At 41.5% G+C, this 21,719-nt stretch overlaps 1 protein-coding gene across 4 annotated transcripts in view; it reads left to right on the forward strand.

Moving 5' to 3' along the window:
* DOCK4 (dedicator of cytokinesis 4) overlaps nucleotides 1-21,719 on the forward strand; it is a 368,315-nt gene that overhangs the window by 213,259 nt on the left and 133,337 nt on the right. For all 4 annotated transcript variants that reach the window (XM_033088115.1, XM_033088114.1, XM_033088112.1 and 1 more), the window contains exons 13-15: nucleotides 6,728-6,853; nucleotides 18,523-18,647; nucleotides 19,415-19,577. In XM_033088115.1, coding sequence (XP_032944006.1) covers nucleotides 6,728-6,853; nucleotides 18,523-18,647; nucleotides 19,415-19,577 — 414 coding nt within the window. The remainder of the gene's footprint in view (nucleotides 1-6,727; nucleotides 6,854-18,522; nucleotides 18,648-19,414; nucleotides 19,578-21,719) is intronic.

The raw sequence follows: 21,719 nt of genomic DNA on the forward strand, positions 1-21,719 counted from the left end.
TTGTTGAGCAAATGGTTTTTATAAATGTCACCTCTGATAGACATTACCCGTGAATTCTAGGAATGTGAAACAACACTGAGCCAACGTGATGTACGGGGGCATATTCAGTTCTGTGACTTGCAGTAAATTGTGTAAGAATCGTTGGCCCTGTTCCGGATGTCCTAAGAGAAACTTGAAAATCTTATCATATTATATGTATTTATGAAATGCTATTTCCTGGAGTTGGCGCATGTGGCTTATACAACTAGAAAAAGTCATATTTGCTAATTAGGTCAATTTCCATGGTCCTTTTTGTTCCATTAGTAAGATGAGTGTCCATGGTTGCATCCTGCAAACAATGTACCTTTTAACCCTCACAGAAGACCAAGGAAATTACCTAGATAGGGAGCCCTGCTTCACTCCGAGAAGGAAGTCCAGTATCCTTTACTTGGCTGAGATGAAAGGACGCTTTTGAGAGAGCTGGACTGTGTTTTGGGGGTTGGGTGCCTTGTCCTTACGTACCGTGGTGTCATTTAATTCAGTATTCGTGAATTGGCATAGTTCTTAAGGGTTGTATCACTGCTCCTGAGTTTTGAAACTTAGTTTCTTATATTGTTAAAAGGAAACTGGTACTTTCTGGCACCACCTATTGGCTGGAAATATAGTGTGTAATCTTTTTGCTCCTGTTTGGAATTTCCTGATTATTAAACCATGCTCTCTTTTTAATGCGTTTAAAATTTTTGTTCAATTAACTTACTTGCAGAAATATTGCAAGAATAGGGCGAAGAATTTCTAATTTCTCCACAGTTAACATTTTACTATGTTTTATCCTTCTCTTTCTCGCTCTGTATCCATACTTTTCATATAATAGATAGAGAGGGTTTTCAGTCCTTAATACTACATAAATAGAGTGATTTTTTGTTTGGTCAATTAATTTACACATTTACAATTATAATGCGATTGTGCATCGAAGGCACACAATTCTGTTATCCTCATGGATTGCTTATGTTATTGAAAAACAGTGGGGATTTCAAGGACTTTAAAATGAGCTGGCTTTCTGAAACGTGGTAGACTGAACTGCTGTCACCTCCTTTTCTGCTCCACACACAGAAAAATGCTAAGTAAATTACAACCAAGACATGGGAAGCAATGGAGAACTAAGGTTTAGACAGAGGAAGGGAAATCCTGCTGAAATGAAGAAGGAGCTCAAACCTAGAAGGGTAACCCCTCAAGGAGATGCTCTGACCAGGAAAGGGGGCATGGATGTATGCCCAACACCTTGGGGCTCAGTGTTCATTTACCATGGAAGTGGAGACACAGCTTAGGGGTAGACCAGTCGCACCTGGAAGTGAGTCCTTGAATGCTGGGCCTGAGAAAGCTCTTCTCTGTTTTAAAAGGTGTTGGGGATGCATGGTTCTCCCATTAGACATCAGAATTCCCAGTTCATGCCATTAGTCTGAATTTATGCTAACTCAAGTAGTTTGGAAAAAGCCATCGTCATAAAACTCAGTGTACAGAAAACAGGTCCCAGTTTACTAGCCTGAAAGAAGTAAGTGCATAATCTCTCCAAGTTGTCTGCCTCACACCCGAGGTGCATGTGATTCCTGTGAAAAAAGCAACACCCAGTGAAGATGAGTCACAATAAAATGATAATGTCGTAATGACCATGAAATCATCAGCAGTGAGTCAGAGTAAGCAGGTACCGCAAACGGAAATGATGACCGCCTAGAATTTTAGGTAATAAACTTTCACGAGATGACTAAAGAAGAGGTAGAAAAATAGATTCATAATGAAAAACAAAACACCATGAAAAAAATGAAGGAGAGTTTATGCATCAAAATTATTAATTGAGCATCTATAGATTTGGCATTATTCAAGGCACGAGTAATATTTCACTTAACAGACGATAAATGCAGTGGAAAAATCTGAATAAACATTTAAAATACAATGGAATGAATGAAAAAGACCAGAATGCATCTAGTAGGAATTCCAAAAACAGCAAATAAGAGTATATGTGAAAGCTGCAACGTTTGAAAAGAAATGGTTGAGAATTTGTAGAACTTCTGAAGAGAATAAGAGTCTCTTATTAAAAGTGGCAAAAGTCATGAGCAGGATAAATAAAATTAAAGTCATATGTACATAAACTGTGGTAAACTCTAGAACACATAAGACAAAACTAGAAACCAGAGAGAAAAAACTGATTACCCAAAAAGAAATATCTCACGCAACAGTTCTAGATGTCAGAATGCCATGGAATAGTATCTTCAAATTGCCACGGTAATGGCCAACTTTGAATTCTGTATTTGCTCAACTATTTAAAAATGGAAATGAAATAAAGGCATTTTCAGATAAAGTCTGAGAGAATTTAACACTCATTACTGAACTAGTTAAACATTTAAAAGATTAGAAATACAATATATAACTTCCAGAATGGTAGAGAAAAATAAGGGAACTAAGAAAACTCAGTTCATTTAGAGCATAGCCATTGAGATGAAAAAAGAAAAATGAAAGAAAAATCATTATAATTGAAAAACACAAAATACGAGAGTGAATAACCTCTCCCCTCACCAAATTACATCTAACATCTTCTCAAAGGTATTTGGGAACTTGCTACTTGTTCAAACCGTTGCCTTATTAATATCTAGGCACAAAACTGGGTTCCCTATGTCATCAGGGATTTCATCATTTTCACGTGTGTGTTTGTGCTCACTGCCTACTTGTATTCACCAGTTTCATCTTTGTGACATCTGCCATATGCGTGTATCGCTCTTGATAAAGAGACAGATTGGCCTTTGAAACCTCCTTGGGACCTAATCATTCAGCTTCCCAGGAGCTTGGCAATACTTGACTATCCAGTGGGAAGTGACATAGCTGTTGAAAAGAATATTATCTTTGTGAATGGCGCTTAGGGAATGTTGAAGATTTTTTTGGTGGAAGCTGGTTTGTTGATATTCATGGCAGGGAGGAATAAGAACAAAAACAGTGACACGACGTCTGAACAGTGGTGGCGGTGTAGCTGGAGTAGCAGCCGCTGACGTTTGGAGCACTTGCCAGTTATCGCCAACGTATTTTGTGGAGCCAGTATCGCTAGCGTCTTTATTTTACAGATGTGGAAACCAAAGCACAGAGAAGTTAATGTTGAGACAGTCATCTGCTTTTCAAACTGCACACTTCATGACATGGATTCAATATATTTATCACCGTTATCCATTTCTGTAGCTATGCCAAACTACATGTTATTTGGTTCATTGCTGGCAAAATGGCTGATCTGGTCTGCAATTAATTTTGCCTGCTACTTATGAATCATATGGTGCTTGCCATTTTTTATGTAAAAGTGCAGAATATCTTGAATTTAAAAGGATACATCTTATAGAGTGAATTAGCTTCGGTTCCTTTGAAATTAGAGCTATGGAATGATCAACCACGTTTGGTGTAATGGTTACCAAGCTTTTCTTTCCTGTACTGCTGCTCCATAGCTGAGTTTAATCATGAAAAATGTGTTGTTTTGTGACAGATGCTAGATTAATTAATGACTATACCTTTGTTTAAAATCAGATATCAAATCATTGCCATTGTATTGGTCTTAAACATCTAGGCAGATAAAAAAAAGTTAATTTTAATGATTGTTTCTTCTAACAAAGAGGAACATTCCTCCCTCAGCAATTCATTTTTGGTCCTTATATTAAGGGCCAAAAAGAAAAAACAAAAAAACAAAACAAAGTGATGGTAAAACACTATTGATCAACGTGTGAAATTAACATTTTAACCTAATTTTTTAGCTTATTGGTTGTCAGAATTCCCTATTTAAAAATAAATAAATAACTCCCTGATCTTCCAAATTCCCTCAATCAGTAATAAATTCTCCTTATTTTCATAGTCCCATTATCCACTGACTGACCCCTTTCTGCTTGATATTCTGTTTACATGTGTCTTCCTTTCATTATTAGCTGATCAGTTCCTTTCGGCGGAACCCCACCGTAGACACCATTGCATCCCACTTTCCACCTTCCTCTCAGGCCCGAGTTACTGCCTAGTCCATAGTGGGCAGTTTGAATTGTGGCAGGAGTGAAATCAAGTGTGCAGGTAGAGTTTTAGAAGTTTCCCCAGGCTCAGAGATAGCGGACAAGGCAAGGATAGTGAAGTCCTCTGACAAGAAGAGATGGGAAAGAAATAACTTCTTCATGAACATCCCGTCATACAAGACTAGTCTTGAAAGGGTAGGAGTGGTCCTCAGTCACTGGCATGGGTGAATATGTGATGTCCCTCCTTTGTAGTGATGAGGAATTTCTTTGTCCTAATTCACCGTTTCTTCTTGTTCTGGTGACTCATTCATCCAACCTGTTGGTGGTAGTCATGGTAACTAAGGCCCACTAGGAAAGCAGGATCAGGAGTTTCTCTGATTGAAAAGCCAATAGTATTGCAGTTGTTCTTTGTGGGCTGGTCCCTACCAACTCAACTCTGTATTACGTTTTTTGTTTGTCTTATTGAAAGTACACCCACTTTTTGATGTTTCTTTGTTAAGTTGATGGGGTTTTTTGTTTTAGTTTGAAAACTGCATTGATGGTTTCTGAAAAGCCAAGTGCATGTAGTCAAGCCCTTGGTCCAGCTGGCCTTTCCAGTCCTTGACTGTCTGTGAGTTTCTTTGTTCTGGAGAAATGGGGTCACTACAAAATGGCAATACCTTCTCTCCTCCAAATTGCTATCGTTTGGCTAGACAAAGGAGACCGGGACACCTAGAGCTTTAATCTACATCTTTCTTAATGTTCCAGTTGCAACGAACGTATCTTATAAGCAAATGTGAGGATGCACTCAAGTCGTTAATGCATCGTTTTCCTGCTTCCCCTGTACTGTTTTGTCTGTTTTTCTCCTGTCACTTGCTCATTGGCTTATGCACTAGCTTGCTTCTCTTTGTCTGTTGTCTCCTACATGGGTTCTGTCTGTCCCTTTGCACTCTCATCTCTGTGGCTCTTGCTGTCTAGAGAACATTGGTGTATATCTCTGTTCACACTTACACATATGTCTTTCCTTAAAACACATCTTTTCTCTAATTCCTGTGTTTAATTTTCTTCAGCATTCATATTGTCTCTGACTGCATGCTTTTCTTCTCTCGTTGTCTTATCCTCTGTTCAGCTTACGTAAAATATATATTTATATATATATAAATATCTCACTGATGGCTAAATGAATTCCTGCTCCAACAGAGCAGAACAAGAACCCTGATCGCTTTGCCTTCCTCCAGCCCCTACCCCAAATAGCATGATCTCTTGTTTTTTTCAATACCATTTAGTTCTTTTCTCTCCTTACTTTATACATACCACATAATGTTGCTCGTGTCTCTGATCAGAAACTTCCATGAGAAGGCCTAGTAAAATGATTGCACTTGCAAAAAAATTACAGGACCTCCAGAATTTTGTTAAATCCCTCTGATTCTCTCTTTGAAAGCCTTGTTTATAGTACCCCAGGATTTGAACATTGTTCTCCCCAGTGGGAGGGACTGTTTGTGATCCATTGCTGTGTCTGGCACACACTGGTATCCTACAGATAGCACCTCCTGATAATGCAGGTGACGATGGTGGCAGTGTGGGTGGGCATTCTGAAGGCAAACAGACAGAAGTGGGGAACAAGAGAGACACCAGAAACGAGCCGGGGCTAGTGGAAGAGAGTGTGAGTCAGGAAGAAATCACTTCTGGGACCGAGGGGTCGTAACACATGTTTGTGTGTCTTCATTCTCCCACCTCTGGGTTTTAAGAGCAACCAATAGTACCGCATAGAAGGATCCCAAAGCTGCATGACATTTGTTGCCATCAAATCATCTGGACCACTTTTTCTCCCCTGGATCATTCTGTGTGGCTTTCAGAGGACAGACACGCCTCCATTCCGTTGCCTTCCGTCACCCAAGTCCAATGAAGTGGGGAGGGAGATAGAGGATAGTTAGGTAAGAATGGGATGCGGATTTAATCAAAGTGCCCGAGTACCTGCCAGATTTCATTGAATTCTCACAACTCCCTGACACAAACATTCTATTAGATCCACACAGCAGAAAGCATCAGGATGCATTGATGCAGTCACATACTTCTCTTTCCTTGTGTCACTACCCCTTGGGTATGTCTCATCTGGGTTTGATTTGAACCCCAGGAAACACTCCATGTTTCATCTCAGCCTAATGCTTTGGTTATTAAACAAAATTTCCCATTGTTTTAACTACTCTGTTGAAGAGCAAGCAAATAAACCAGCAAGAGCTGCTTCTGTTGTTATCTGTGTATTCATACCATTGAAGAAATTGAGAGGAGGAGCTAATCTAGTTGTGTGGCAAATACGTTTCGCGTTTCTTTCATTTCAGCGTGATTGCCGTCCGTCTTCCCATCTGTGCTGGTACACAGCAGTGTTATCCTGGAAATTATGAATGGGGAGTGATAACTTTCACACTGTGTAATGAGCGTCGGTGCAGGGGTGTCTCCATCTGGGGCGGGAGGAGAGGGTGGCATGGCTACAAGCCAGACCTCCTCTTCTCAGTGTTCTGCTGAAGTGTTTTCCAGTCACTGTGAACCTCCTTAGAAACGAGAAAACTCAGGTGTTCAAGTTGGAGAAGTCTTATCTAGAGATTAGTCCTATAGAGGGTGTTCATTGTGTCTGAATATTCACCCTTAGTTTAAAATGATACCATTTGGGCTTGGAGAAGCACTTCTGTTCCTGTTCCTGCTATCTCTACCCTTCTCATTTTAACTCTGGGCTCTTTCGTTTGTTTTAGGTTTAGCAGTTTCCCTACAACTGTTGCATGGAGACATCGAACAAATCAGAAGAGAGTACTCATCAGTATTTTCTCACGGAGTGTCCATAACGAGGAAGTTGGGTTTTTCTAATATTATTATGCCCGGTAAGTGACTTGGGCTGAATCACATGACGAGATAGAGATATACTGTCAGATTTGGACATTTGAGGCATTTTTCAAATTTTGAAGAGTTCAAATGGGACATGCTGAAGAATGAAATGAGATACAGTAAGTCCTCACTTAATGTCGCCAATAGGTATTGCGACTTTAAGTGAAATGTTGTATAACGAAACCAACTTCACCATAGGCTAATGGATAGAAACAAGAGTCCAGTTTCTACGACATTTTCATCAATGTTAGAACGAAATGACATTATTCGAGGATCTGCTGTATGTGATAATATATCAGCAAAATTTTTTTTTAAATTAAATTTATTGGGGTGACAATGGTTAGTAAAATTACATAGGATTCAAGTGTACAATTCTGTAATACATCCTCTGTTTATCATGTCTGTTCACTACCCAGAGCCAGTTCTCCTTCCATCACCATATATTTGACCCCCTTTCCCCTCTTCTACCACTCCCTCCTCCTCCCTTACCCTCTGGTAACCACTAAATTGTCGTCGGTGTCTATGAGTTTTCGTTTCTTTGTCTTGTTCCTTTGTTGCTTTCAGTTTTATATACCACATATAAGAGAAGTTATATGGTTCTTCACTTTTTCTGTCTGACTTATTTCGCTTAGCATAATTATCTCAGGATCCATCCATGTGGTCGCAAATGGCACTATTTCATCTTTTCTTATGGCAGAGTAGTATTCCATTGTGTATGTATTCCACATCTTCTTTATCCAATGATCTGTTGAAGGACACTGGTTGTTTCCATGTCTTGGAAAAAGTTTTTTTAAAAAAATATCTTTACATGTTGATTAAATGAGAATAGGTCACTTATGGGTAGCATGGCTGCATGAATATCGAAAGGAAAACTGAGGTAGTATCCAGAAATTTTAGCCTTTGGTGGAAAATGTTAGTGAAGTCACTTAGAGGAAATCCTTATAGGTTTTGATAATAACAGTTTATTGAGCAATAGTTAGCTTTTCTTGGGAGATTTTTCCAACAGGGATGGTGTGTATGCGTGTGCATGCACGTGCACGTGTGTGTGTGTGTGTGTGTGTGTGTGTGTGTAGCCATATGCAAATACCTCGTGTATTTCTGCACCTCTCCTAGTTCTGTTGGTGTATACTTGTATAATTCAGGTCTGTATTACCAACCAAAAGAGACTCCAAACAAAGGTGTTTGTTTCTAAGTGGAGAAGGGTGGGTTAGGAGGGTCACACTCTCAAAGCAAACGCCAGGTAGTCGTATTTTCTCAGGGCTCCACCTTCCACCCTCCACAACCAAGGAAAAAGTAGAAGACCAAATGAAGTAGTCTCAAACTGTTGACAGTACTTTTAGAAAGGAGACCCGCTAGGTCACTGTTGAAATCCCATGTGTAAAAGCAAAGGAGGGCAGTCGAGACTCAGTGGTGGGATTGCTGTGCGCACAGACCTATCAAGATGCCAAAGCTGACCAGCATGGCATTTGCAGCATTCTGGGATTGAATGGGAATTTGTTCATGCAGGGAAGGCTAGGAGAACAGTCTGGAATGTTTCCCGAGCTGACCTGAACTTAGGGCCCCAGTCTGCCTGAGCATCTCATGCTACTGTTGTTGAAAAGGACTGTTTCTACAACTGTTTACTTGGTAGCATGTTATTCAGTGGCTCTTGCCAGTGTTCGTTATTTCCTTTGGTTGCTATAAATAACTGGTATTTCCTCTTTAACAAAAAAGAAAAAAAATTCATCCCACTGGGAAGCAAATTGATGGGCAAATCTAATATAAAAAACATATTTTAGAACAGAATGCAGCCAGCTGCTAGAAAAATTCCTCAGCTTGGTCTCTGGGCAGTGTCACTGAGAAATGGAAAAATATAAAGCAACATGACACTTCACCGGCTGAATAATTGTCTGGGATGCGCTGTGCTCATGCAGCTTTTGTCTGGCATTAATGATGGAAATGAACTTTCTGTGGAATAAGGCTCGTCTCTGTCCCTTTCCGGCACCACATATGGCGGGGATCACACGGTCCAAGACGCATGCTCCCAGACGCAAGTCTGCAATGCCTGACTGCGGGAGATTGTTTTAAAAGCAATTCCTTCTTTTTCTTCTTTGGCTTCTTAATCTTCCAAATTAGATGGAGAAGGGAGTGTTGTATGCATTGACTTAAACAGCTGAAAGCGACTTTAAAACTCTGTGGAATTCTTTCCAGTGGCAAACATACAGTCATTGCTTTGGTTTCCTTTGTTATTTTCAGAATTTTGTCTTGTCAATTAATTCTCACTGGTGGCGCTAATGAAAACTTGAGCTGAATTCTTCCATGAGAAAATGTACGTGAACAGCTCTTCTGATCCCAGGGTTGCACTGACAGTCCACTAGCATGATGTTTTCATCCTTTTCGTTTTCTAGACTTGTCCTGCAGTGAGTTTGTGCTCTCTGAGGGGTCAGGACAGGTGAGGCATGTGCTGCTACCTGCAGGTCCAAGTTCATGACCGTAGTCACTGCCTGTGTACAGAATGGATTATGTGTGGTGCACAGGAACATACACAAAACTCTTCTTGATGATTGCCGAGTGTCATCAGTGCCAAACTCTGGAATGGGAGAAAGATGGAAACAGAAATTGTCCCCTTGGTCCCTCCTGGCATAAGGAGGTGACCTGCCCTGTGCTTTTGTTCCATCATGAGACCCTTTGAATGCTCCTGTTCCTAAGGGTGGCCATTCAGCACTTTATTTCTTAGGGTATCCAATTTCCAAAGAAGGAAAGTCACTTTTAGTGACGCTCCATCACTACCACCTATGAACCAAGTAACTCTGCAGAAAATTCCTTGGTCTGGACCCTGAGCCCATGAGAGGGAGAGCAACAAATCAGCACTCTCAAACCAGGGATATAATGTGAGCCACAAATGTAATTTTAAATTGTCTAGCAGCCACATTAAAAGTTGGAAGAAAAAGATGAAATTCATGTTAACAATATATATCTGTTTAACCCAACACATCAAAATACGATTTCAACCCGTAGTTCATACAAAGCGTTCTTCACGAGTCATTTTACACTCGCTGTTTCACCCTAAGGCTTTGAAGCCGGCTAAGTATCGTGCATTCCCAGCACATCTGTTTTCCGCCAAGTCACATTTTAAGTTACCGCATGTGGCAGTGGTTACTGTATTGGACGGCCCAGCTCTAAATGTCCTAACAGACTCCGTGCAAAGCAGGACCCACGTGGTGGCTGAATATCAGAAATCAGAAAGGACTAAGTGTTTGTCTACCAGACATTTTGGAGCAAAGCTGGCTGATGTCAGGATGTCACGGGAGGTCAGGCTGTGCCCTGTGCTCCCCACCCCCCCGCCGCCAAAGTTCCGTTCTGACTCTGAGTTTATGATTCTTTCTGGGGAAAATTTTCTTGACTTTCATGATGGTCTCCCTACTTTATCTTCCCACCTGTACTCTGTCCCCCTGGAGACTTGTTCTTACATACCAACTGGTTATACTTTCACTCTTTGTTAGGGAACCGCTAGTTTTAATAACCTTCCAATGCATTTGCTTTTTTTTTTTAAATTAACTTTTCTTAAAAATTAGTTTCAGGTGCACAAAACAATGTAATAGTTAGACATTTATCATTTATGTCCCTCACACAGTGACAACCCCCCTGCCCCCCTCCACCATCCCCCTGACTATCGCACACTGCCATTACATTTCCACTGTCTCTATTCCTAATGCTGTACTCCGCTTCTTGTAAATAAATATATATATATATATATATATATATATATATAAAATTGTAGTTGACATTCATTATTGTTCAGCTTCAGCTTCAGGTGCACAGTGCAGTGATCAGGCATCTACATCATCCCTGAGGTGCTTTCAGTAGGCAATCTTTGAAGCTCCTAATCCTCAGAGGAAGTAAGTGAGCTCCGTGGGGTGATGGGAAGGATTTGGAAGCTAGAGGCTGACGCTGAAAACAATGAACAGAGTGTTTCAAATGGCTGCCTGCAGAAGTAGCTTTGATAATGATCTCAAGATTTATTTACGGTTAATTTGCAAGTATCATTCAGAGTAAGACTTTCTTTTCTTTGGTCTCTGGTAGTTCAGAGAAATCAAATTTCTCTTTGGTCAGAGTTGACTACATAATGATTTATAAGAATAGGGTAAGAAGACTATTGTTGATATGTCTGCCTCATGTTTAAGAAGATACACGATTTCATTCTTTTAAATATAAGTATTATTCTTTACCACTTACTGATAGAGACCTGCATGTCAACAGAAGGAATTGCCTGAGATAAGCCTTTTTTTGGAAAAAGCAGGTGGAAGCCAGTGTGATATGATTTGATCTTCCTTAAAAATATATTCTCCATCTAACCAGATGCTCCCCAGTACAGGTCACTGGGCCTCCACATCATATAGGTGCAACCATTCAGCTTAGACCTGATCCCCTGATCATGCCAGGAGAGGGGATGGTGGTCTTTCAACCAGTGAGTGCCATGCTGACCAAAGAGAGATGGACGCTAAGGTTCTACATATGCTGAGGTTGAATCCCGGCTCCAGATCCCACTGGGGAAAAGCTGGTGACCCCCAAATTACGAAGCTGGCAGGCCCCATCGCCCAAGGGTGTTGGACTTTCTCCAACTGACCCTACGAGAAATCTACATATCGTCTTAGAGAATGATGAGCAGCAGGGAACTACAGACTGTCCCTGCAACACTGTTCTGGAAAGTCCATCAGGGGTGCTGTTGTAGCCCACACAATAGTTATAAATAAAAAGTAATAATTATAAATAAAAATTTTAAAGCCAACCCCCACCGCCTGCCAAAGTTAAACATCTAACAAAATTTTAAATATCTTCTAAAACAAAGTAAAAGAGAGAGAGAGAATAACAGACAGAAAATAGAGTAAGCTTCGATGGGTTTTACTGAAGTCTACTCTATGTGACAAATCCAAACCCTTTTTTATAAATTTTCCCAATCTGTGATTGGCTGTGATTTCCAGTTACCTGTGAATCTTGTCCCTATCCCTTGTCCCTTTTGAAGGTGTCATGAAATAAAAGTAGCTTGGGAGAGGATGGTGTACTGTGTTCGTTTCCTATGGCTGCCATGAGAAATCACAAATGGGGTGGCTTAAAACAAATATATATATGTTTTTACATACAGTTCCGGAGGTGAGAACCTTGCGCAGGTCTCACTGGGCTAAAATCAGGGTGCGGCTTTTCTTCTGATGGCTCTGAGAGAGAGTTCATTTCCTTGCTGTTTCCACCTTCTGGAGACTGCCGTCGCTCCTTGGCTCATGGCCCCACACCATTCCAACCTCTGATCCAACCCCACGTCCCTTCTCTGATTCCAGCACGTCTGCCTCCCTTTCATATGAACCTTTGTGATTATATTGAATTCACCCCGATAATCCAAGAACATCTCCCCATCTTAAGATCCTTAATCAGCTCTGTCAAGCCCCTTCTGCCATGTAAGGTTAACATATTCACAGGTTACGGGATTAGGACCTGGACATCTTTGTCGGGGTGGGGGGAGGGGTGGTGGTAAGAGGGAGTCATGCTGCCTGCCACACACAGGAAGGGTTCAGCTCTGTGTCCAGTGCATGAGTTGTTTCTCAAGTCCCTGGTGGGAGTTTTCTGGCTCATGCTGGAGTATTTATAACGACCAAGGATGCACCATCACGTTATCTGTGCAGATGATCTCATTGATGTTGGAATGGTCTCCCTCTGTCTTCTCTCCACTGGATTGAGTTGTTTTCTTCTTGGGGCGTCAACATTTGTAAGTTCTGTTCGCTCTCTTGTCTCCCACATGCCTCCTCTGATGACGGCTGAGTCCTTTCCCCCTGTTGTTTGTGGTCTGGGTGATACTGGGTCTGTGTCTGTCCTGTAGAGATGGTCCCTAGAACTGAAATCAGTGCGTCATGTACAACATGGAGAGTCTAGTCGCTAATGCTGCAACAGCGCTGTACAGTGCAGGTGGGGACTAGCCCAATGGGGGGATCACTGCGTAAATTATACACATGTCTGACCACTATGCTGTATACCTGAAACTAACATAAAATGACATTGAATGTCAGCTATAACTGAAACAACAAATAGTTTTTAGAAAGTCTAAAAAGAGATCAGTGCTTCAAGCCTGGTCTGACCAGCGCGGAACAGAGTAGGACGGACACCTCCCTTGTTCAAAGCACTGGTCAGTCTTCTGGTGACAAAGGCTGAATGGCACTTGCTTACACGTGGTGGCCGTTCTCATCCTGTTGAATTCCACGTTTTATGGGGAAAGCAGGGATACTGATAGGGCGTTAGACATTTCTTAGTCGCTACACTTCAGTTTCCTCATCCGTAAAATGAAAACAATAGGGCCTTCTTATAAAGTCATTGCGAGGATTTAATGAGATGCTCTTCTTATAGAGCTTGGTGAAATACCACTGCTGTCTGCTATTATGCTATCATCATCGAAGGTCACAGCACAAAACACTTACTCTTTCACACATTCTTTCAGTTTTCATGGAAGGCCAGGAAGTTCTCTTTTTCACTTCCATAAACATCAACTATCCAGCCCAAAAAGGGACTGGGCCAGCCCTGCGGCTGGGGGCCATGGTGTAATGTACTCCACGTGGCGAGCATTCACTCTGTGCTTTTATGCAAAGCATTTATTGGACAGAATCAAGGATCGGGGTTTTCAGCTCTGGGGAACCAGTTGAGGCGACTTCAACCTCTCAAGCCATAAATGGACCCCATTTGATTGCAGTCACTGAACTCTTTTGAATGTTTTTGTGGCCTTATCATTATCTCGTCTGCGGTGATCTTTGGAGAAGCCTTCACATGTGACCGGCCTTCCCAGACAGTGGATCTGCTAAACTAGAAAGTGTCATGCACATCAAATTGGCAGAGTAATAAGTTTGAGAGGAGCAAAGTGTTGATAAACATTGTCAGGAAAATAGCCTTTTCACACTGGTGCCATGACTGCATTTCGTACTCACGTTATGGTTTCCCTCTTAATTACCCAAGATGCTTTCTGAATACCATTTGGGCTTATTAGTTTTCTCCAGAGCCAACCTCAAGCGTATTGACTTTAATTAGCATTTGTTTCAACTTGATCCTTCTGCATATTTTGGCAAAAGGTGGTGCCTTAGAGTATTGGAACATAGCAAGCTGCAAAATTCCTGGGGAGACGTCGACAGAATGTCTTCCAGGAGTCCTGTTCTTCCTGTCACGTGTTCTCTTTTCCAAGAAACCGTGTTTTAGTCTAAAAGGTTTGCAAAAAGTAAATGGAGTTACAGGGATGGCGACAGTTAAAGAACAGAAAACTAAAGCATATGTGTAAGGAGTTTTAATTTATGAATGTGTGATATTCCAGAAGTTGTTTTGTAAGCCATAGAAACAGCATATAACAAAATAATCTCCCACCTCTCCCATCCCTACCTCTGCCCCACCCCCATTTTAATGACACAAAAACTTGCTTCTGTTACCCGGTATGGACTAATATCCCACAGAACAGATGCAGCAGAAAGGGGCTCAAATCCACACCTCCTTATCCCAGGCTTCCTTTGGCTCTATATCCTTTAGACTTATTCTGAATTCAGAAGAGAGAGGAATCCAGCTAAGTTACGAGCTAAACAGGCTTTAGGGATTGTTTGGAAAGCTAATGCCAGTTTGAACCTTCCTTCTTTGTCGAAACGCACCCTCACGTATGCAGCTCTCTCGTCTTAGTAGGGTGTTCTCTGCTGTAACACTCCTGCTCTGCCCTCATTCAACAGTCCCTGCCCCCTTCTCTCTCGTACTCTTATCCACATTAATGATTGTCTAATATGCTAGATAGTTCACTTCTTTATTCAACACCTCCCCCTACTACAATCTAGCTCTGTAGGGAAGGCATTTTTGCTTTGGTCACTGCTGAGTCTACCCGGCCTAGAATGACATGTGGCACACAGTAGGTGCTCAAGATGTATTTGTTGAATGCAAATGTAGGATTTCACAGCACTAGCACTCCCCGCCCCCATCCCTCTTTGGGGCCTTGACTACAGATAGGGGAGAACAGGTTGCCTTGCAAACCACCTTTCCAAAGTCAGAGTTGCCATGTCCTTCCAACAGATGAAAGGGGAAGTTCGCCCCTATACCATAAACACTCTTCCTTTCGCTGGACAGGTAATCCCCTTGTGATTTGGACAAGCTTATTACTCATTACGAGAAATTCCTGAGGTTAAAACCCCCTGTAGCTGTACTTCCCATTAATCAGTGTATGTTTTATAGTCGATTTGCAAGCAGAGTGACTCATTGTGTGTCACCCACTCCAAGAAGCAGAGGAATTTTGCTGTTGTTACTAACATCTTTTGTTCTAAAGTACCTTGATTTGAGTGGTTTTTGTTTTTTCACCTGCCAAATCAGTTAGTGGGGAAACCATTGTCAAGAATTTCCTCCCAAACACATTGTTGAAATAGCACATGTGCAGACTATTAGTGTACCAGACCTAAATGTTGTGAGTTGAAACTGATTGATTCAGAGGGCAAAGTTTATGAGTTTACTGTAATGAAATTTTTCAAATAAATAGCATTGAGAATGTGTGTGTCTGTCTGTCTGTGTGTGTGTGTGTGTGTGTGTGTGTGTGTGTGTGTGTGTAGTGATAAATGGTAATAAAATGAACTGGGTTGTAAAAATCTAGCAAACTTGTAAAGTTGACTGGGCCATTCTAAAAATTAAAAAAAAAAAAAAGGAAATGGTCAAACAAAAACCTTTCAAAGCATACAAATACAATTTTAATTATTTTTTTATACTGTACTTTACATTCTCATGACTGTTTTGTAACCCCCCCAATTTGTATTTCTTGATCCTTCACCCTTTTCACCCAACCCCCAAATCCCCCACCCCTGACAACTAACAGTTTGTTCTCTGTATCTGAGTCTATTTCTGTTTTGTTCATTCATTTATTTTGTTCTTTAGATTCCACATATAAGTGAGATCATGTGGTATTTGTCATTTTCAGTTTGACTTATTTCACTTAGCATAACACCCTCTAGGTCCATCCATGTTGTTGTAGATGATAAGATTTCATTCTTTTTATGGCATAGTAATATTCCATCACATAAATGTACCATAATTTCTTTATCCAGTCTTCTAGTGATGGGCATTTCAGTTGTTTTCATATCTTGGCTATTGTAAACAGTGCTGCAATGAACATAGGGGTGCATATATCTTTTTGAATTAGTGTTTGGATTTCTTCAGATACATACCCAGAATTGGAATCTCTGGATCATAAGGTAGTTCTATTTTTAGTTTTTTGAGGAATCTCCAAACTGTTTTCCATACTGGCTTTACCAATTTGTAATCCCACGAATGGTGCAGGAGGGTCCCCTTTTCTCCACATCCTCGCCACCATTGTTGTTTGATTTATTGATGATGGCCATCCTGACAGGTGTGAGGTGATAGCTCACTGTGGTTTTAATTTACATTTCTCTGATGACTAGTGATGTTGAGCATCTTTTCATATGTCTTTTGGTCATCTCTATGTCCTTTTTGGAGAAATGTCTATCCAGGTCCTCTGCTCAGTTTTAAATTGGAGTTTTGGGGCTTTTTTTTGGGGGGGAGGGGGTGTTGAGTTGTGTGAGGTTTTTTTTTTTAAAATAAATTTTGGATATTAAGCCATTCTCATATGAATCATTAATGTATATCTTCTCCCTTTCTTTAGGCTGTCTTTTTGTTTTGTGTATGGTTTCCTTTGCTGCGCAAAAACTTTTTAGTTTGATGTAGTCCCATTGGTTTATTTTTTCTTTTATTTTCCTTGCCTGGGGAGATCGAATAGAAAAAATATCATTCAGAGCAATGTCAGAGAGTCTACTGCCTATGTTTTCTTCTAGGAGTTTTATGGATTCGGATCTTACCTTTAAATCTTTAATCCATTTTGAATTTATTCTTGTATATGGTGTAAGAAGGTGGTCCAGTTTCATGGTTGTTTTTCTTTGTTTTTTTTTTTTTTTGGTTGCTTTCCTTCTGGAATGCCAAGTTCATTGCCTTCTCAAGTTGATTTGTATGAGTTGTTAAAGTACTAGAAATTCATAAGACAGTACTGTATCAATTGTTTTCACTCATGTATTTTTATAGACTCTTTGTAAAGGGTGGTTAAGATTTCCTCCTTTTTGATGAAATAGTGCCATTTGCAACAACATGGATTGATCTTGAAAGTGTCATTCTAAGTGAAATAAGCCAGACAGAGAAGGACAAGAACCATATATCACTTATATGTGGAACATAAAACAAAAAGCAACAAATGAACCAACAAAAAAAAACAAACTCATAGACGCAGATAACAGAATGGTGGTTCCAGAAGGGAAGGAGGATGCGGAAGGATGAAGAGGGTAAAGGGGGTCAAATATATGGTGATGGAAGGAGACTAGCCTTTGAGTGGAGAGCTCACAGTGGAGTATACAGGTATTATAAAGTCGTACACCTGACATTTATGTTATCAACCAGTGTTACCCCAGTAAATTTAGTAAAAATAATAAAGAGAAAGATTTCCTCTTGTTTGGGACTTGTTCTGTTTCTCTATTTTTCTGGCCCACCTGTTTCCTGGTCCGCCTGCGGCATTCGAGAATGATGCCGTCATAAAAAGTTGGTTGTTATGGAGCAAGGTGAGCAGGCACACTGGTATTCCCCATGCTTTTGAAAGCTTGGGCGCTCTCTTGTATACACTTTGGTCAGCAAGTTTTATAAGTCTCCCATCGTGGGCATGTTTGTATGGTTATTGCCCCAGCTAGTGAGGTGCTGTCTTCTGGGAAGTTTTGTATTAGAAAAAAAGAGTATTCCTTTTGATTCTTCAAATGTTTGTAAAGCAAATTCAACCTCGCCAACCTGACCGACATTTGCCTTTCAGACCTTTCTAGTAGACCTTGGTTCACTCATTTCTCACTTCCCTGTCCACTCACCACTTACCCTGATTTCGTCCTTGTAGGAGTCGTAAAAGCATGCTGTCAGCGTGCTTGTCTGAGTTTGCTACTTGCCATTAAATTCCTCTTTTTTTCTTGCCATAATCAGAAAGGGGTGAGATTAAAAAGCATTCAAAGTTTTATAAGTAATAGATGGCATATGTCTACATAGAATATGTCAGTTTGAATCTAGGGCTTTTCTTATTTGTTTTATAGCTTGATGGCAAGAAATATTAAGCAAGCATGTCTGTATGACTGAATTATTCTACATCTGTGTTCATAAAGCATTAATCCGAATTCTTCCAGCAGTGAGATCATTTGGTCCAGGCATTTGGAAAAGATTGAAATGGTGACGGTACCCTTTGCAGCCCTGTCATTTTATTCCATTTAGCTATTTCTTCTACTCTAAGTGCTGTGACTATAAAGGATTGAGACTGGTTTCTTTGAGCCAGCCCCGCCAGGCTGTCATTTTGGAATCACACCTCATAAACGAAATGAGGGAAACATTGAAAGATGGTTGACAACACCTTTCTGCTCAATCCCAGCACGCACCTCCTACATGTGCAGCGTCAGCACTGCTCATTCAGACTCGCAGAGGCTGGCCGCTACTGTTCTTGGATGTGGGCAGTGAGGGTGAGAACCCTTTGATAAAAGTACACAGAGAATATATATTTCTTTTATGTGTGTGCTCTAACACTATGCTTTATGAACTAAAGTTTTCCTTCATACAGTACTTTATTACACTTCCTAGTGTGTATAACACCGTTTTAATTTTCCTCCCCTGCTAGGTGAAATGAGGAATGATTTATACATCACTATAGAACGGGGAGAATTTGAGAAAGGAGGGAAGAGTGTGGCCAGGAATGTGGAAGTTACAATGTTCATTGTAGAGAGTAGCGGCCAGACCTTGAAGGTACGTTAAAGCTGGATATTTTGTGGTAAGACAATTCCATATCATTGCTTTAGGTTCATCCTTAATGAGACAAGTTAATTTCTGATTTGCAGTATTTTCAATCTTTTCTTCTCCACCCCGTGTATTTTTTTAATCATTGAAATGCCTCTCAGAAAGGAAAGTAGAAAAACGAAACGGCTTTTACAGTTTAATTAATTGTGTCAACAATTCCCTCATAGCAGTTATTCAGTCAATACAGTATTTTTTAATGGCATTTTAGTTTTTCCCTTTCACCTGTTATGGTTTGGGAGATGAATGCTTTTTTCCTGGCAGTTGGTAAAAACGAAAACGAAAACAAAATACACGTTTCATGACGTGTTTTCATTTTGACCAAAGTAAGGCTTGAAGTTTGGTGTATGACTAATCGGGGTGATAACCACGGGTTCCTTTATGGAGCATGTTTTGCGTGAACCCCGGGGCTGAGTGAGTTTCGCAGGCACAGGCTTTTGACTGCCGCCTATGGAGAACTTCGCTGCGTCGTCCGACTCGCCAGTGCCCATGTCGCCCACGTCACCGAGGCCCACCCTTGGCACAGGAGGCCCTGGGAGACCAGCCTCAGAATTAAACGGCCAGAGCCCGCTGGCAGCAGCACGTGCGGGAACAGCGAGCAAGGGTCTGAGGGGGTCATTCCAGGCGCTGCGCTGTTTGGGGAGCCGGCAGCCAGCAGAGCGATTGCTCGCTGCTTTCGGAATAACCTCTAAATGACGCCTGCGTGTTTCCTCGGCCAGGATTTCATCTCCTTCGGCTCCGGAGAGCCGCCCGCCGGCGAATACCGCTCCTTCGTGCTTTATCACAACAACAGCCCGCGCTGGGCCGAGCTGCTGAAGCTGCCTATTCCCGTGGATAAATTCCGGGGCGCGCACATCCGCTTCGAGTTTCGGCACTGCTCCAGTGAGTGTGTGTGGGGCGCGCGTGGCTGTGTTGGCTGGGGTCGTCCGCTGGCTGAGCTGCAATGCAGGGTGAGCTGAGCGGCAGATGGCGTGTGTGACACGCCAGAAACCTCCACGTGGCCGGATGAGGGCGCGGGGTTCCTGAGAGGGGGGCAGGCTCACTTGTTCCCAAAGAACCCATAACCTGTATGGAAACAAAAGGAGGAGGAGAAAAATTACCTATGGAAATCTACAGCGTTCTCCTTCATAAAAACTGGTGTGTCACTTTCATAGTCTAGAAAGAGGAGACAGAAAGGGCAGACGCAGCGTTACAAACTTGACCGGCCCTGGTGGTCTCAGGCAGTCCTGACCTGTCTGGTGTTTCTCCCACCAAGAGCTCATGCTGCTCGCAGACGGGGACTCGCCTGGCCTGTGAAGTCACTAGGAAAGCCTCTGATTGGCTCAGATTTAGATCTGATTTGCGTTCATCTCTATCACAGAGCAGTCTCAGACAGCATTCAAATGAGAATGAGGTAAGGTCAGTCCAAATGGACGTTAGAGATGATGTGACGTAATTGCCTCATTTTACAGATCTAAAATACTTAGACGTAGAGAGGTTACCAGATTTGTTTGTGTAAACATCACTATCCAAAAAGTTGTCATTTCTCAACACCTCTATTTTAATTCTTTTGTATTCATTACTCTTAAGCCCCCACCAACCCCCAGACCAGGGATCTTCTGGTATTCCCTGTGTCATTGAAGTGTTCCTTCCAGAAGCAGCAGCCTGGAAGGAACCGAGGCATGGCCAGTAAATGGGCGTTGGCTTCACCTGAGTGCTGTGTCGTTCACCCAGGATTCAGGGAGAGAAGGACTTCGTCTGTTGCTGAGACTATAGCATGCTTCGAAACTGGCTCAGGAAGTTCCCATATGCTTTTGTGGATGTTTCAGAATGGAGGGAGGTGACTGGCACCGTTCTCCCAAATTCTCGGAAGAGTCTCGGGGGTAGGACTTGAGATGGGAAAGCATAAAGGACTCGTAATGGTGCCATACCATTCCTTCCACCAGTCTTTGTCTTACATCCTCACTGGGGCCTAACACGTGCTTTGAGGTTTAAGAAAAAGAAGGAAGTAAATGTGAAATGGAAGAAAAGGGAGAAAGAGCATTTGGAGAAAATTGTTAGAACTTGGAAAGTGGAACAAAGGCTATTTTTATTTTTAGTAAAACCGGTTAGACCTCTGTCCTCTTATCGTTGTCCTTCAAATGTATTTCCCTGTGTTTTTTTCATTGTTCATATTCAGAAGATATAGCAAAACATAAAGAAAAAAATCCCCATAATCACACAGACTATAAATAATCAATGTAATCATTTTATCATGATAAAACATTCCAACTATTTCTCTGTGTGTGCACATATTTATTCAAAAGTAATATTTATTCACAAAACAAATATTTATTGAACATGTACTGTGTGTCAAGCACTTTCCTGAGCATTGAAGATACATCAGTGAACACAACCAAATAGCTCCTCTCACAGAGCTTCCATTCTAGAAAAGGAAGATAGATAATATAATACCTGCGAGCAAATGAATACATACTTTATCAGGTAGTGCAGTGAAGAAGACTAAATTGGGGTTAGGTGCTAGAAAGTGATGTTGCCATTTTACACAGGGAGTCAGGAAAGACCTCTCTGATAAAGAGACGTATCAAGTCAGCAACAACTACAAGAAGTAAAGGTGTGATCCTTGGGTGTCTGGGGAAAGAATATTCCAGACAGAGGGTACAGTAGGTACAAAACATTCGAGGTTGAAACATGCTTGGCATTTTCAAGGACTAGCAAGGACTCCGCAATGAACAAGTGAGTTTGAACAGGAGGCCGAAGAGGCCAAAGGGGAGCCGGACCCTGTAGGGCCTGTGGGTCATGGGGAGGAGTGTGGGTTTTATTTGGAGTGAGGAGAGCCGGTAGAGGGTTTAGATCGAAGGGAAGTCTGGCTGCTGTGTGGTTAACAGAGTGTGGAAGGGCCAGGTGGTACCAGAAAGACCATTCAGGAGGCCTTGGCAGTCCTGCACCTAAGAAATGAAACTGCTTTGCATTGGGATGGTAGTGGCTTGATTCTTTTATTACAGGTTGATTGACAGAGTGGGTGTGAAAGAAGGAGAAAAGTCA

The sequence above is a fragment of the Rhinolophus ferrumequinum genome, chromosome 20 (genome assembly GCF_004115265.2).
Source record: "Rhinolophus ferrumequinum isolate MPI-CBG mRhiFer1 chromosome 20, mRhiFer1_v1.p, whole genome shotgun sequence".
NCBI classification, from domain to species: domain Eukaryota; kingdom Metazoa; phylum Chordata; class Mammalia; order Chiroptera; family Rhinolophidae; genus Rhinolophus; species Rhinolophus ferrumequinum.